Source organism: Galendromus occidentalis, unplaced genomic scaffold (assembly GCF_000255335.2).
Source record: "Galendromus occidentalis unplaced genomic scaffold, Mocc_1.1 scf7180000077476, whole genome shotgun sequence".
Lineage (NCBI taxonomy): Eukaryota > Metazoa > Arthropoda > Arachnida > Mesostigmata > Phytoseiidae > Galendromus > Galendromus occidentalis.
This window is the reverse complement of record NW_003805464.1, coordinates 468,176-484,198: the sequence shown is the minus strand read 5'-3', so window position 1 is coordinate 484,198 and position 16,023 is coordinate 468,176. Positions and strand designations below refer to the sequence as shown.

The following is a 16,023-nucleotide window of genomic DNA, read 5'->3' as shown; positions in this document are numbered from 1 at the left end:
AACGGGCGCTGGTATGTATTCTCGGCGAATCCGGGCCGTGGCGCGGTTTGCATCCAAGGTGAGGTGATAATTACCATTTATTAGAAGAACTGAGGGAAATGAGGGCGGCTAGCAGAAGGACGACATTTGCGCTAGCTGAAATTATTTGCATACAAATAGAGCTCTTCCCCGGTCCCGCTTCCTCACCTCAGTCTATTCGCATGGCTATTTATATGGAAAGCGACGAAAGGCTTCAATGCAGCTATGTGAGCTATGCGACCTTGATCCTTGTGACATTTTTGTCTATCCTCTCCTGTCCGTCCTGTCGTTGGCATCTCACGGATCCTCCCGCTTGCTTGCTCGCTCGCTCGCTCGCCCGGTCAGAACGGTTCTTTTTGGCAACGCAAGCCTTCGGCGATCCGCTCTAGATTTCGTTGAAATCGACACATACTGTCTTACACTCGGTGTAGAAGTCACGAGACGCGTCCGTTCCTTCACGGCCAAGCCCCGACATTTTGGTGCCACCGAAAGGCATGTGCAAGTGGCGAACCAGCCAGCAATTGAACCACACGGTCCCGACCTGCAAAGTAGTTACCAAGCCTCGGGATGGCGAAATTTTCCGATTCAAATCTGCAATGTCGTTCCTGCAGGGTCGTGTCGTTTCCTTCTCATTTCTTGAGTGCGATAGGAGCCGACCGAAAGGTCGTGTCCATATTTTGATACTCACATCAAGTTTTCCGGCAATGCGGTGTACTCGGCGCACATCGGTTGTCCACACGCTGGCGCAGAGACCGAATTCCACGGAATTAGTTTTCTCGATCACTTCAGCCTCGTCACGGAACGGTGCGACGCATACGAGCGGACCGAAAATCTCCTCCTGCATACAGCGTGAATCCGCCGCCAAGCCATCGAATATGGTGGGATTCATGAAAAATCCCTGAAATCAGAAAAAAATCGATTTGGAAAAAAATCCCGGCTGGTGGAGGAATTCATTGACGTCGGGGTTCGGCATTGAAAATTCATCAGCCGGTGAGGAACAAGCCCGCATCGAATATTCGAATCCAAACGACACGTCTCGCTGCCGCGTCAAAAAATTGCCATGACACACGTCACACCTGCGTTTCCCCATCTTTTTTTTTCGGAGCGTCAAGTTGTCCCACGATGTGTGCATTCACGCTTGCGAACACGCATGCATCCGCGTATATGAATGCGGGCGGTGAACCTTGTCGACACGGAGTCCGTTTGATACACACCAGTTTCGGAAGAAGACAAATGAGAACGAATAGGGAGCTGTTCCGTACACCAGCGGGAGTCAAAGCGTAGCGTGACGAGGGCCCAACGCGTTCGTCTCCCCCCGACTGTGAACAAAGCGACAGAGCGACCGTCTATTCAGCAACCTTCCCCACTATAGGCCACTCGGAATCCATCGGCTTTGCGATGTGACCCTGGACTCTGAGGAATTGAGAATTCGATTCTCTTCTCTGTCATGGTGTCCGCTCATAAATTGCGCAGAGATGTGGCCAGTGCCCTCCATCTGGTTCGTGTTGCGCGAAGATAAAGCTATATTTTAGCAGGATCTGCTTGAACATCCCATGCTATGCACGGCTTCGCCGAGGTCTGTTTCGCTCCCCGTCGGGCGAACAATATATCAGACTTAAGACTCTATCATGACACTTTCCAAGAGTGGCGATTCACCGTTCCGCTTAAAGAGTACAATTTTGTTACTCACGGTCTTGTGCTCGTCACCGAGACCTTCGACGGCCTCGGCTCCTCCGACGAGCATTCGCCCGCCTTCCTCGACCGCCAGATCGACGTAGCCGCGAACTTTTTCCAGATGCTCACGAGAGACCAATGCTCCGAGGAACGAGTCCCTCTCGGAGGGCGGTCCCACTTTCAATGTCCTGGAAAGCGTTCGCAACAATATCTATTGCTACTCGGGTCTCGGTGGCGGGGCATCGGGAACTACTCCCCCGTGTCCTTTTAGACATAGAAACTTCATTATACTGCCAGCCGGAGCCATTAAAACCTCTCTGCAGCAAACAAGCAATTAAACTCTTGAAGAGGCGTCAGTCCCCGTCGATCGGGTTTCGGACGCTCCGGATGAAAGTCCTTGGATTTTCTCTCCGAATGATACTCACCGGGTTTGCTGAACGAAATCGGCGACAAATGTCTCGTAAATCGATTCATGGACGAAGATACGACTGGTGCAGAGACAAATTTCACCTTGGTTGAGGAAGCATGCTCGTAGCAGGGTTCTTACGCACTTCCGTTGATCGGCGTCCGCGAAAACGATGGCCGCGTTCTTACCGCCCATCTGGGAAGCAATTTCTAAATTCATTTTTCCATTTTCCAATGAATTCCGCCCCGCGATATCAATGCAGAGGTCCCAGGGTCTACGAGAGTCCTGAGTAGACGTTCCCGGGCTAAGGAAATCGATCCCGGGTCTCATACTATGATAATCTCCATCGTTGTGCGGGCACACGGAGAGAAAGAAGGATTTCGAAACAAATGTAATGCTAGAATGACTTGATGAAATTCACCTCGAGGGAGCACTTCTTCGCCATGGGAGCCGCAATTTGAGCGATTCTGGTTCCGACGAGTGTGCTGCCGGTGAAGGAAATCGCTCTCACGTCTGGATGAGTACAAAGTGTTTCGCCGACAGGGACTCCTCTGCCGAAAACGAAATTGCACACTCCGTCCGGCAATCCTGCAACCCTTCCCTTGTAATTCTTCTTTCATCTCAAGCCCTCGTAAGACGCTGGTCCTTTGGGGCGTTTGAGCTGGCGAATCAACGTCGATGTCGTTCAGATGATATCATCGGTCTCGAGATTGAATTAGGATTCTGCTACTTTGTCGCTGACAAGGAAAAGTTTCCCCGGGCTACTGTTCGCGCGTCGCGTCTAATTGAGGTAGGGTCCTCGCCGAGAGCGTGAAGGACTCTCGTGTCCATCAATGACTGGACAGGGCGTGGAAGCCCGGGACAGAAGCCCGTGAACAAGGTTCGCCACGAGATATCGTTCTATGTAGAAATTTATTGACCCTCCGCGCGTCGTTCCTCCTAGGCAGCCGCTCAGAGGCGAGTTCTGCTGCAGTTCCAATGAAATGCATCAGGAGTCTTGTTTCGCATCCAATTAGCGGAAGAAGTCCTTCCCGCTCCAAATCAGTGCGCATGCTCGTGCGAAGGGAGCGAGCGATCGCGGATGGGGAAGCGCGAAGCGCATGTTCGCGATGAGCTTCGACACCAGGGATGGAGAGCCGAATTCTGAAGAGAGTGGACGGAGCTCGATCGGAAATCTTCCGAAAGTCGTTTTCAATCGATATGAAAATCGATGAGCGGCGACGAGAGATGGGAAATTTTCCGCAGAAATCGCTGCTGGCTCCACCATTCCAGCGCGGGCGGTCGGGAGAAGCGGACATCGGATAAATAATAACTAATACTTGAACTTTCTGCGCGGAACTGTTCCCACGAGAGCGAGAATTGTTCTCTATTTCACCGCCTGACTAAGTGAGCGACTGATGATACGATCTCTCTCCCAGTATTTCGCAGACGGGCGATTTGGGAACCGTATTTGTCTAGCAGAAGTTTCCCGAATCTCTCTCGGTTCTCTTTGTGCAAGGAAAGCATCTCCACACAGACAACCGCCATCTCTCCGGAGAGATTCGGAACTTTGATGCGAGAAGCCAGCGAGACGGATGAATCAACAACTCTTCTCCGCTGTGTGCTTGTACATTCTGTTTGTACGTTCGCTCGCTCATACGTTCGGTTGCGCGACCTGGGCTCGGTTTCATTCGTTGTTTACCATCATTCGGAGACGAAGCTAACCAAACAGCGCATACAGAGTAATAGGGGGCTCGGCGGAGGCTCGGCTTTACCCGATGATCTGATGCTTGCTCGCGACACAATTGAAACCCGCGGAGCGAGCGCCGCGTGTTGCTCGTCCCTAAGCCCGTTCACGTGAGTTTCTGTCGACGGGGCCGGGGATAGACCGCGTAGAACTCTTTACAACTTGTCTCCGTCTCTTTTGTTTGCCTCATGAAACAGCGGGGAAAACATGCGAACTATTCATGCTCGACAGAGAACTTCGAACACGGGCCGCTTCCGGAAGAAGTTCATCGGATCGAGACCGTGACACACCGAACACCGGATTGGAACTCGCTCGTCAAGAGCGGCCGTCCTGGGTCATGTGGGCGGGGTCGGGCCGTGCTCGATGCGTCGATAAGCGAGAAATTAGCTCTGAAGACTCGTGCGCACGAATTGAGATCGACAAGAATTATTATTAGACGTGATGTACCCGCTTCAACGAAGAGCTTTGCGAGCATGTAGGCCGTCATGGATGTGAGCTCCGAGGGTTTCGCCACGACCGCATTTCCATACACTAGGGCTGGAGCCAACTTGAATGAGAGCAGATAAAGAGGGAGATTCCATGGCGTGATGATACCCACTACGCCCACCGGGGACCTGGTTGTGTAATGCAGGAACTGGGATCGCGGCTGCGGCACGGCTCTGAAAGCAACGGAGGCCCATGAGAAGCAACGCACGGAAAAGCGTCAACGCTCGACGAGAGATGCGGATTTCCGAGAGGCTTGCGAGAACCTCCCGGATTCTCCATATCGCTGTTCGATCTCTTAATTCTTCCCTCGCTAGACGAGGCGACGACGAAAATTCTAACTCTCGATATAATGCAATGAGGAATGATTCACTTGAAACGAACAATTCTCGATCGTTGACGGCATTATTGGCGAAATGACGGAAGTTGTGAACTGCTCTCGGAATGTCGACATTTTCAGCGAGCCAAACAGGTTTCCCTTGATCTCGGGACTCGGCGTTGGCGAATTCATCGATTTTCTGCTCGAGAAGATCAGCCACGCGTCTCAGGATCGATGCCCTCTCCGACATTGTCTTCGCGAGCCATAATGGTTGCGCACGCTTGGCCGCGTCGATCGCCATCAGCGTGTCCTCTTTCGTAGAGTTGGCGATTCGACCGTAGACCTGAGCGACGTCAAAAAGAGAAGATCGGGACTTAGTCTCGTGAGAAAGAGTCCAGCGTCGGTTTCGCGGGACGCTCGGGAGAGACCGGCTTTCTTCTGTGTCCTAATGAGTTAAGACTGCGTCAATGGAGTAATCTGCAACTCGGGTATTAGTTGCTCACACCGAGGAGAGATTGCAGACACGGCCGTTAAGCCACTTATCCCGTTTAATAACGTCAATATCATTATATCTACCAGAGTAGATTGGCAGATGAGACCACCACCTCCACCACCAGACTGAGACGACAGGAGAGCCGCTCGACGGTAAGCTGCACCCGAGTTTCAGACTCTGTGACCAGATGAGCCCTCGACGCGCTAAAAACCCCAAGTTCGATGTCGTGGGGGACCTGGGCTCAGAATTCTATGTTCATGGGCGAAATTCGACGCAGCGCCGGGAGACGAGTGAGTTAGTGCTTTACCTGACCGGTGGCCGGGTCGATGTTCGGCAAGTAGTCATCGCTTGGGACAAACTTCCCGTCGATGAAATTCTCGATGAGCGACATGTCAAGTGTCTCCGGAGACGAGCGAGCGAGTAGGCAGGAAGGCAGGACTGAAGGAAGATTGTTATTCCAGGCAAGGAAACAATGTAGCGGCACTCGCTCGAGGATGAATGGATGGATCGATGGGATGGATACAACGAACTCCCTCGCCGATCGCTCGAGGCGACGACAAGCGCCGCGGTAGGAGCATCACGTTGTAACAATGGTTGTAAAACGACGTGTTTGTCTCGTCTACGCAATTGGCTGGCGCGGCGTCTCGCCACGGCGTCAAGCGAACGTTCGAGGCTCCGGTTTTGTGTGCTTCGGCAGCGGAATAAGCTCTCCCGGAGAGCGAGCTCTCGATGAGCTCACGCGTATCATCAGTCACACTTCGTCAGCTGTATCCGGCTCATTCCTCGCAGGAAGTTCTCCACCGCGTATCGAGTTTCGTAATAATGGCTTCAATATTCTCTGTCAATGTTCTCTGGCCGTACATGCGAATGCCTCTCCTTTCCCGTGAGAGAGTGGAAACCCGAAACTGCAGCTTCCTTGGGAAGGTTCTGGACTGGAATTTCGCGGGACCATGCAACCAGAACTGTCTCAGTCAGTTTAAAATTGCTCTCCTCGAGGGCTCCAACCACACTCGATTTGCTCGATGCCTGGCACGCAAGGAACCGACGTGATCAGCTTAAAAATCGTATTTTCCCGGGAAAGGGCAGGAAAGGAATATGCGAGTTTTTCCCGGCATTAATCTACCAGAGTGCCGTCGTGAATAAATGCGACCCCGTCTGTCCTCGCTGTCGCCGGCTCTCTTTCATCTTTCAATGGACGGAGTCGCGGCGCGAAAACCCGAAACTCAATGGAAAAGCTAACAGGACCGTATATATGACGCTCGGGGCTCCGATATTAGAATCCAGACAGCCTCGGAAAAATTGGGAAATCAATGACCCTGGCAAGGACCACTGTGTGAGGTGGTCCAGGTTCCAGGGGCTGGATCGACGCACCGCGCTCAGATCCGCGCGCTCGATCTGACCTCAACTTAGCCAACCGTGTACCGGAAATTCTGACGCCCCTGGCTCACAGACTCTCTTTGAGCATGAGATCCGTTTCACTATCGTTTGCAAGAGAGGGACGATTTCTCGGTTGCGGAGGACCTCCTCTTTGATTGTGATTTCTAGGGGAGGATCCAGTACATATTTCCGGCATTCGCGGCTCTTCGCCGCGACCCTCCCCACAAATAATTTTGTGGAGCCCCACGACCGCAGCCTGTTGCGTGTTCCCTGCGATCGTAATCGAAAGCCCGAGGACAAGTTCAAATTTATCAAATCGAGGACGAAAGGCCAATGGGCGAATCAGGATGCTGCCAGCGACCACGCTACGAACTCATCAGTCGTACGAGGTCTCCTTCCCGATGCTTCTCTCTTCATCGCGGACGCTTCATATAGATTTCACGCCTCTATTCAGCTATCATTCATTGAGAGCATCTACCGGGAGCCTCGATGGCAGAATCGGGAGCCTCGATGGCAGAATCGGGAGTCCCGATTCGCGACCCTAACCTGTTGAATGACAGACATCTTCCGGAGCTCGTCCGACCTAGGAGCAGATTCAGTTTGCCCGATTGTAAGATTCAGACAAGCGTCGCAGGACATCGATAATATCAAAACATCTCATTTATTGCTGATGAACGAGTGTGCGGGTCATTTTTATTGTGCTCTGCTAGCTCTGATCGAAGAGCTTCATTATATCTCTGTGATCTGGCTGCTTCTGGATCCATGCGTTGAAGACACCTTCCACCTGGAACACAGAAAGTAACTTCTATCGGATTCCTGACATGATCAATTGATAAACTAGAGTATCGGTCCATCGTCATGAGGTCTTATCGCATTTGATGACGCATTCGATGTAGCAATCGGGCAGGATACCTCCGGATCGAAATGATTTTTCCAGTCGTCGACAACACCCTTGCGAACAAAGCTGACATCGTTACCGATGACCCTCCAAACCTTCAGGAAAAATCCTTGGGCCATAGAGATTTCGAGTTTGTCGAAACGGGTGAGATTTCGAAGAAAACCGACATTGGCCTGTTTTCTCGTAGCTTTGACGGACGTTGCGGCCAGCAGCTGCTCGACTACCTGGAATTGGACAGTATGCATGAATGAGCCATGCGCCTTCATCGATTGGATCAGTGTTGTCCTCGGACCGCGTTCTGCTCGTCTATCATTCTGTTCGGTTTTCGGAAAGAGTTGAAAATACACAAATGCAGGCCCGCCCTAATACCCTTAGGCTTATCGAGGTCAATAACGCCGTCCAGGATATAGTAGGTGACCCGAGTCGTCGTTCATGTGATTGACTCATATGCTAGCCTCTTGGGCGCGATAACGGAAACGAAAATTGCTCGACAGCAAGCGAATGCATCAATGCGCTATGGGAGTAATCAGATTGATCCCGTCGCGAGATATTGCGGTATCCACCGGTCGCTAGACATGCGCGACATCGTTCCCCGAAGCGAACTGAGTACCGAGAGCTCCGATTGCCAACCGTTGGATTCATGCTGGCAGAGAGCTACACCTAGAGGGATCCATTCCTACCTGGTCGTCCTTGACCAACTCTGAGCATCGACCTCCCAGGAACTCCCCTATCCGTATTATGGATGAACGCGGCTCTCTCTTCATTTGCTCATAGACCAGAGTGAGCACGTTGGGCTCATCTTCGATCTGCTTCCAAGTCCGCAAGTGGTCCCAGTAATCTCCGTAGTACACCTCGCCTTCGCAGAAATGCTTCACGAACTCTTTCAGGGGATATTTCTTGCTCCAGAAAGCCGGATGAAGATCCGAGTACAGGTGATAGCTGGAGACACACACGTCCCTTGGGTTGCGGATCACCCAAATGTATTTCGATCGGGGGTTGAAGCGTGAGCGATGAAAAGGTATGTGGGTTTTATAGAATACAGGGACCGCGGATGCGAGAATCCCTTTCGTGCCCTGTAGCTCCAAACAAGGGCTCTTCGAGTAGAGCTGACTCCACGACTCGAGGTTTTCGTCTGAAAAATTTGCAGAATGAATTATTGCGAGAGCAGAAAAAATTACGGGACGGTGCGCGGGACTGTTATTCGGGGCACGATCGGCCCCCCTTCTGGAGCTGAATGGTCTCGCTGAAAGTGGAGTCCCTATCAGCGAACGTGAACAATATCTTGGAACGATCGCACGCATCGATTGCGGGGAGGCGACGCGGAGCGCAGCATGCATTCTTTTTTTATGCTCGACCGTCGCCTGCAGATCCGCGGCTTTCCGGATGGATTTTCGATTTATGACAACAGAAGAATACGTCGGATACGTGGAGACAGGAGCTTTGAGCCCAACTCTCTCCGTGCGATCGTCGGCGGATTATGCTGCCAGCGTAAGGCGAGCTCCGAAAATTTCAAATGGGTTCGATGACGAAATCGCGTTCTCTGCTTCGCATGACGAGTCTGTGAGAGCTCGGAGCGTAACGACGCAGCGCAGCGATGGCTTTACGTAATTCTGTGAGGAAGTAAGACTAACGCATTCCGGGAGTCATAGCATATCCTCAAACAGACCGCAGGACCTATTCAGGTTCAAAGAGCGGCGAATTTACTTCGTGTCAGCAAACGTCTAAGCTCTCCTAATGTCTATATCTCGACCACGGACTTTGAATGAAACCTACATATATTATCGGGCATGACCCGCCGATTCTTGAACGCCCGAAATAACAAATGATGGTGAGAGAGGGTCCGCTCAAACAGCCCGAATTTAGTGCGAGCGAGGAGAAGCAGTCCTGGGTTCCGGGTACGGTCTTGAGATCCGATCGAGGATTTTATCCGATGTTTCCGTAATAGACAAAGCTGCAGTTTATTGGACACGAGCCAAACTTTCAACCACGACGCAAATAATCGCGGAGTCCCCTGGCGGGACTTGGGTTGCGCCCGGAGACGCTCCATGTACAAGGAAAAAACTTTAAAACTCCGTCCCGCGGTCACGCTACGATCGTAACTCCAATAAGGCCGCGAGGAATATCCCTCCGTGGCGGTATTCCTCTCCGATTCGACTCTCGATTCCACTACGGAATCGAGCCTCCAGATTCCTTTGATCTGAATTCGGAACCATCTCGGTCCGAGTCTGACCGAGTTCCAGTTCTAGAAATGCTCTAGAGCGGAAATAGGGAATGGCTCGAAGAGCTTCCTCAAGGAGAACAAAAGAGAAAACTTCTGTTTCAAAACTAATGGTTTCAAGTTTCCGGCTCCGAAGAAATCTGTTTATCGCCCGAAGTCCTCCGAGCTATCAGAATTACGTTCGATCTGTGATCCCGCCCATTTGCTCTCTCGAGTGTCGGCTAGCACGGGAGAATATTTGCCAATCTGGCGAGAACTCGAGCTTGCCTCCAACGGGACCGTCGGCGCTACGGGATCACAACTCACCGAATCTGAGCAGCCGGAGAACGATCTGTTGAGTCCACGTGGTTCCACTCCGAGGATACGTGACTACGCCAATATCGCCATCGCGAGGGGTGAAATTCAAAGCCTCATCGACGCATTCGCTGCTCAGTTGCAGCGGGAACTTACAGTCACCCAACACTTTGAAATCATATGGTTTCTTCATCGTCCAACACGATCGTCACTGTCACAACACTAGAGTGAGCGACGATGGTGACGCGACCGCAAACTCCACAGAGCGACTGTCGAGAGCCAACCGATGACGTGCTCGTTGACATTAGGACTTTCGAACAGTCGAGCTCTTCCCCATGGTCCTTGCCCATGGAGATTCGCGAGAAATCTCCAAGTATACTACTTAACCCGTGCGATACGTCTCTCGTCCTTCACGATGCGTTCAGCGATAGCCTGGCGCTGCGATCAACGTCAGGTTAGGTATGAGTTCCGATCCATGACCTGTCCGACGGTCTGACACACGACCAACAGTCGCTGGCATTGTATCTGGCTCGGTAAGGGAGAGGCTGCTCGTGTTTTCCCATTCGTTCCGCCGCTCGACGCAAGCCTGTCCTATTTTAGTTCCAATACGGCATTAGACATGAACTGTCGACATCGGCCGGGGAAAAAAACTTCGTTCAAGTCAGGAGAGACATGTGTATGTTTTGTAAAATCCATCCGAGGGAGGAGCTTTGAGTTTCTCGGAGCCGAGAATGCTTTCGGAGTATCAAAAATAATAACCAGAAACACGCACAGTTCAGAGGAGAAGGCAAAACAAAGTCTCCCTTCCGAGCCGTTCCTCCGGATGTCATCTTTCTATTTGTCTGTTCTCGGCTGTATCGCTATCGATAGCCTTTGTCGATTCAGCTGCGATGCTATTTGCTCACACTGCGATATTGTTCTGCATTGAGCACGCTTAGAAATTCCCTTGCCGGCCCCGATTCCTACGATGCTTGAGGACCCATCTGTCCGGCTCTTCCTGCATTCATCCATCCGGGGATATTGCCACCTGAGGCCCGCAGACCGCGTCAACTCGGCCACCGCGGAGACTCCGTTTCGGTAAAACCGCAGATTGGCCGAAGAATCTCTCAAGGTGACTCGGTACGCCTTGTATCTTCTCACGACCGACGGAGAGGTGTCACTCGGTTTTCATGAAATGCAGAGCGTCCTCTCACACAATCTTCGCAGGATAAGAGACTGGACTCGATGAATCAGCTATGAAGTGTGTACAGATCGACAACCTGGAGGGATCTCTTCTTCGAAGATTCATCTCATCGGCATGAGCGATGCCCCTCGAGGTCTCGCTTTAGGCATCGGCGCCCGCACGTTTTCGAGGACACTGGGAATTCTGCGGTCATTCTAAGCGTACTTGTTTTTCTTCCCGGCAGCAATGTGACGCTCCGAGTCAGCGTCCTTGTTCTGCTGCACATGACGGATTCCGCCAATGAATTTCAGCGTACCCGGATGCTCGATACGGAACGGGCGCTGAAGACTTCGGCGTGCCCCTTCCGCATAATTATTCGTCCGGGACTCTCTCCGGAACGAGCGCTCATAGACGATCCGCAGGATCGTCGGATGTGAGGCTCTTGCCGACGAACGACACCGTTTCCCCAAGGCATGGAGTAGGCGGGTTACGAGGTCGGGAGAGTTTACTGTGCGTCGGGTCATCTCGACGGACGAGCTCATCGCGGATTGGTTCGATGCCGTTAGAAGAATGGTTCTGAGAAGGAACTTCGAGAGTTCCGTCTGTTTAATTTGAAACGCTACGAATGAGTGCAATTGAGTTATCGTCGGACGTAATTGCCCATCCGACGTCATCCGAGCGTACCGTGTTCGCCCATTCATGGAGTAATATAAAAGGGGACTACCCTCGTCGTGAGGGAACGCTATTTATCCTCTGGGCGCATTCGGATCGCACACAGGGGAATTAGGCCATCATCCCTAATCAGGGAGTCCGCGGCAGCAGTCAGGGCCCTCGGCGTCGGATGATTCCGAGTGTAGGTATTTTTTTTGAAAGCGTTCGATTACACGGTGTCCTGCTCTGAATCTCGATCCCAGCGGACGCCTCGAGAACAGAAGTGCAATTCGTGTAGGTCGTTCTAGCGTCGATGACACATGCTCAGAACGTGAATGCGACACGACGGCAGGAATTCCCTGTACGTGGTGCCATCAACACCGCCACGGATCGAGCCTTTCTCCACCGCAATGTCACTTACCGTGGCCTCGAGCGTCCTGCTCCGCAATGCGAATGCCAATGTATGCGCGCTCCTGGCAGAATGTGAAGACATTTCGGGCAGGTTAACATTCCAGGGCGAATTTCACCGATGTGTTTTTCCACATGAGCTGGGACCAAGAGATGCGCGCCTTCTCGCGCCTCCTTTCCTGAGCGTTTGCCGCGGGGAGGGATCGAACGATCTGAGTCGGCGGAACGAGATAGACCGTCGTTTCTGTGAACTAGATTTCGAATGAAAATGAATACGCGGCAGAGGTCGCTGATTGGAACAAGTCGGGTCCCTGAAATTCCGCTGTTTCCTCGGAGCGAATGCCAAACTTGGGCTGCGGTGGAATGTTCTGCCTCAGCAGCTCTCGACGGCTTGCCTCATTCTCTTGGAAACCGGAAGCGATCGCGGCCGTATCAGGAAGCTGCGCAGAGCCATTTCAAACTCTCAAGCGCATATATTCCCAGGACACGTTGTCAATACATGTCCATACTGAGATCTCCCCTTCCTCAAATATCCAGGAGAATCATCGAATTCCGGCTGCGGGCTTCCCATGCCGAGTTGCGAACCTCCATCCCCCGCCGAACGGTTCGCGCGGTGCCTGGGTGCGATCCATCCGGTCGATGCTTCATAGTTTTCGCAGTGGCCGACCGGGCGGTGTTGTGACCCGCTTTCATTACTGGCGATTCCGCCGACGCCGTCGCGAAGCGGTCCTCAGAGTCACGCGCCGGAGCTCACGTTCAAGCACCATATGTTCATCAAGGAACGTTGTGAGCTAAAGGAGCGTCATCGGGTATCTCATTCTGAGGGAAAGAGGCCCTCGGTGAGCGGGGCGACGCGACGCCGACGGGGAAAGTGGTATGGGTAATCACGTCCGTCATTCAGCTTAAGGAGAGGCCCCGGGAAATCAGAGGTGGACGATCATCAACCACCCCGGGGGCCTCGTCCGGGGGAATAGGGAACCGCCCGAGGGAGTATACCGCAACCGCAACCAGGCGAACGTTTTCTCTTTCGATCGGGAGGGAACGTTCTCTTCATTTCAGTTCATGGGTCGATCGACACATTCAGCTTTGGCGATCGCGGCGCGGAGTTACAAGGGCGCAACCCGTTCGTCTCATCCACAGCGTCGGAATATGGAACCCGGAGTACCCGTCAGATGGAAGGCGTCCGTATCCCGAATGAAACGGAGCGATTCTCTTGTTCAGCCAAGGCTCGTCATCAGTCTTCCTTATTCTATGCTCAGGCCACAAGTTTCCTCGGCGACTGACCGGCGTCTCGGCCAGCGAGACGCACCCAGCTCGCTTGCGCCATTTGACGGGCACTGCAATAATTCGTCTCAGCCGATGCCCCAGACTGAAGAGACCCAAGGCCTCTCATTACAGTCGCTCGGCGGTGGCGGCCGCGAGTACCAGTGCCAGCGAAAACTGTGCGGCAGAGGACACGCTGCTGGAATCCATCAAAGTTTATCTGTTCGGGAATTGTTCCCAAGAGGCATGCTCCATCCATCCCATGGGACTGCGGCTCTCATTTTATTGTCCCACCGTTTCCAGCAATCCGAAAGCATATCCGATATCGCGGCCTATACCCCGCCTATCTCTAGCCGATGATAGGTTTCGATCTCGATGACTGAGTTGCCCTAAGAGAGTTGGAGGATTAGAGCGGGGAATGGGGGGAAATCGGATTTCCCGAGAAAATGAGTGATCACCGATCAGTCTCGAGGAGGCGCCCCCCGATAATCCTAAGAGCCGATGAGAGGTCATCATTGTGTCGCCAGATAGACGAATCGATGCAGAACGATGTGCATCTTTCCAGCAGCCTCGCTCCTTACGCTTCTCCTACAGATGCGACATGCTTCCAAGCAGAGGGAGCTAGATATCATGCGGAGGTTTAGAGGCATCGAAGCGGAAACGACTCATCACGGGAGATTCTTGTCTTGCCGTCCTCCCTGTGATTATCCTCCCGGGGGAAAGAGATCACGCTCGATTTATGACGATCAAAGACGTATCGATCGAGGCTAGGATCATGGAAAATTCTGCACGGGATCTGGGTGACAAAACGTGTTGATTTCGGGAACGGTCTGGACGGCTAGCTAATCGTGCATTATGAAACAATGACATTGGGTTTGTGCTCATTCCATCGTCGCTCCTGGTATCCCACCGCGAGTTGCGTATCCCAGATCCGAACATCTGACCTGTTCACCTGCGGGGATTCGGGAGACGAGAATCGGGTAGATTCCTGCACCATGCTGCTATAATATTTCACAATTAGCGTAGAGCTACGCTTTGGCCCTCGGTAGGGCGACGAGATGGGGTGCGAATCGTGAAGAATTGTCACAAACTTGATCGTCAGAATCCTCTAAAACTTGAAGCTTTTCGTGAGGAAAATTATCATGGTCAAATATGTGGGACTGCTCGTGAGGCATCGTCAGAAGGTCATCCCGAACTCGAAAATCCTTCCTTCAGGTTAGAAAAGGTCACAGGTAATAATATAGGATTGGATTCGAAATACTCGAGAACTACGCATTCCAGCACAAATATCATGATGGCAAGAAATGTTCAGCTCCGACAGTTCCGGACACCATTCGCTTCCGTAGAAACATTTGAGCGAAGTATTCCCATTCTTGGATGGGTAAAACTATGATTGCATGCGAGATCATGATTTTAATAGTAAAGGGAGAAAATTCAAGGATCTTTGCGATGGCTCGGAAGAGCGTCTCTTATTCATACGAAATTATCTCATCATTTTTTGGTGGAAACGATTTCCACTAGGAGTAGATATAGCAGTCTACGAACCTCAAATATGATAATTTTCTCGTCCGAAGATGTCAACTTGATATGACATCTTCGGAGAAACTTGGTGAAAGATATAGAAAAACCGAGTTCTACGCCCAAGACCCGACTGAGATAGAGACTCAGTCAGTAGTATGCCCTTTTTTTTTCTCCGCCGATGTATTCTGTTCCGAATTCTGCTGGACTCTCTGGAAGCCGTATCCAACGTCGCCAATCATCCTCGAAGGAACAGTGCTACTGAATACAAATCCGGAAGACATGTGTGCATATGCTCACCCGGATGGATCAATGCCAAATCATGCTCATTCTGCCAGCGGCTGGGTCTCATCCCCGGAGCGAACTCTGACTGAGTCCCGGACCTCGTCGGGACTCCTTCGACGGAACGCATTCCCACGCGAACCCTCGGAGAACCTCTGAGGAAGACATCGACGGATTCGGAGGGGAAGCCTTTGAGGGTACGCTTCGGAGAAAGTTCACAGAACTCCTGGCTGGGAGCGTCACCTCGGGCGGAGTTCAACCAGCCTTGATTCCTAGACCCTTCTCGTACATTTCAAGGGTAGCTTCAATGATGTGATTCTTTGAGAGTTATCAAATGGGCAGCAGCCCGGAAGAGAAGCTAAACGTGGTGCATCTTGATGCTCTTGGTCTGCTCACTCGAATCATCGAGGAGGGGGGCGGAGCCCAAAACCATAACTCCGCCATCATTCCATGCTCGCCGCATGGATGGTCGTAGTTTCACAATCTCGTTCGAGAGCACGAGTCGACACGACGCAGAACGATTTCTGGTTACGAAGCCTAGCCCAAATAAGGAGACCTTGCCCATCCGACTCGTCATGATCACAGAGCGAAGTATCCGAGACTCCTCTTCTCGGACGCTTGACGCGATGCATTCGTGAGCTGACCATGCCCACCACAGAACCGGGTCGGTCGTCGACGAACATAGAGCTCTCCTAACGAGCCGCCCATCGTCTACTTCCGACGTCTGCGTCAGCAAGATACACGCAGGTCTGGAAGCATAAGGACCAGGGATCAGAGTATGATAACGGGGGTGATAACGAGAGTTACCCAGCGGACGGCAAACAGTCGACATG

The 16,023-nt window shown here is 52.2% G+C and overlaps 2 protein-coding genes across 2 annotated transcripts; both read right to left on the bottom strand.

The window, feature by feature from the left end:
• Positions 1-57: 57 nt before the first annotated feature.
• Positions 58-5,587, bottom strand: LOC100900273 (2-aminomuconic semialdehyde dehydrogenase). The gene is made up of 8 exons (XM_003745014.2): positions 5,427-5,587; positions 4,692-4,969; positions 4,272-4,483; positions 2,520-2,686; positions 2,118-2,293; positions 1,709-1,880; positions 707-916; positions 58-559 (listed from the first exon to the last, which is right to left on the bottom strand). The coding sequence occupies exons 1-8, from the start codon at positions 5,508-5,510 to the stop codon at positions 404-406; spliced, it is 1,455 nt and encodes a 484-aa protein (XP_003745062.1). The 5' UTR covers positions 5,511-5,587; the 3' UTR covers positions 58-403.
• A 1,580-nt stretch (positions 5,588-7,167) lies between these two features.
• LOC100906598 (3-beta-hydroxysteroid sulfotransferase) lies at positions 7,168-10,292 on the bottom strand. Its single transcript, XM_029111935.1, has 4 exons — positions 9,919-10,292; positions 8,075-8,526; positions 7,409-7,618; positions 7,168-7,280 (listed from the first exon to the last, which is right to left on the bottom strand). The coding sequence occupies exons 1-4, from the start codon at positions 10,097-10,099 to the stop codon at positions 7,203-7,205; spliced, it is 921 nt and encodes a 306-aa protein (XP_028967768.1). The 5' UTR covers positions 10,100-10,292; the 3' UTR covers positions 7,168-7,202.
• Positions 10,293-16,023: the final 5,731 nt, after the last annotated feature.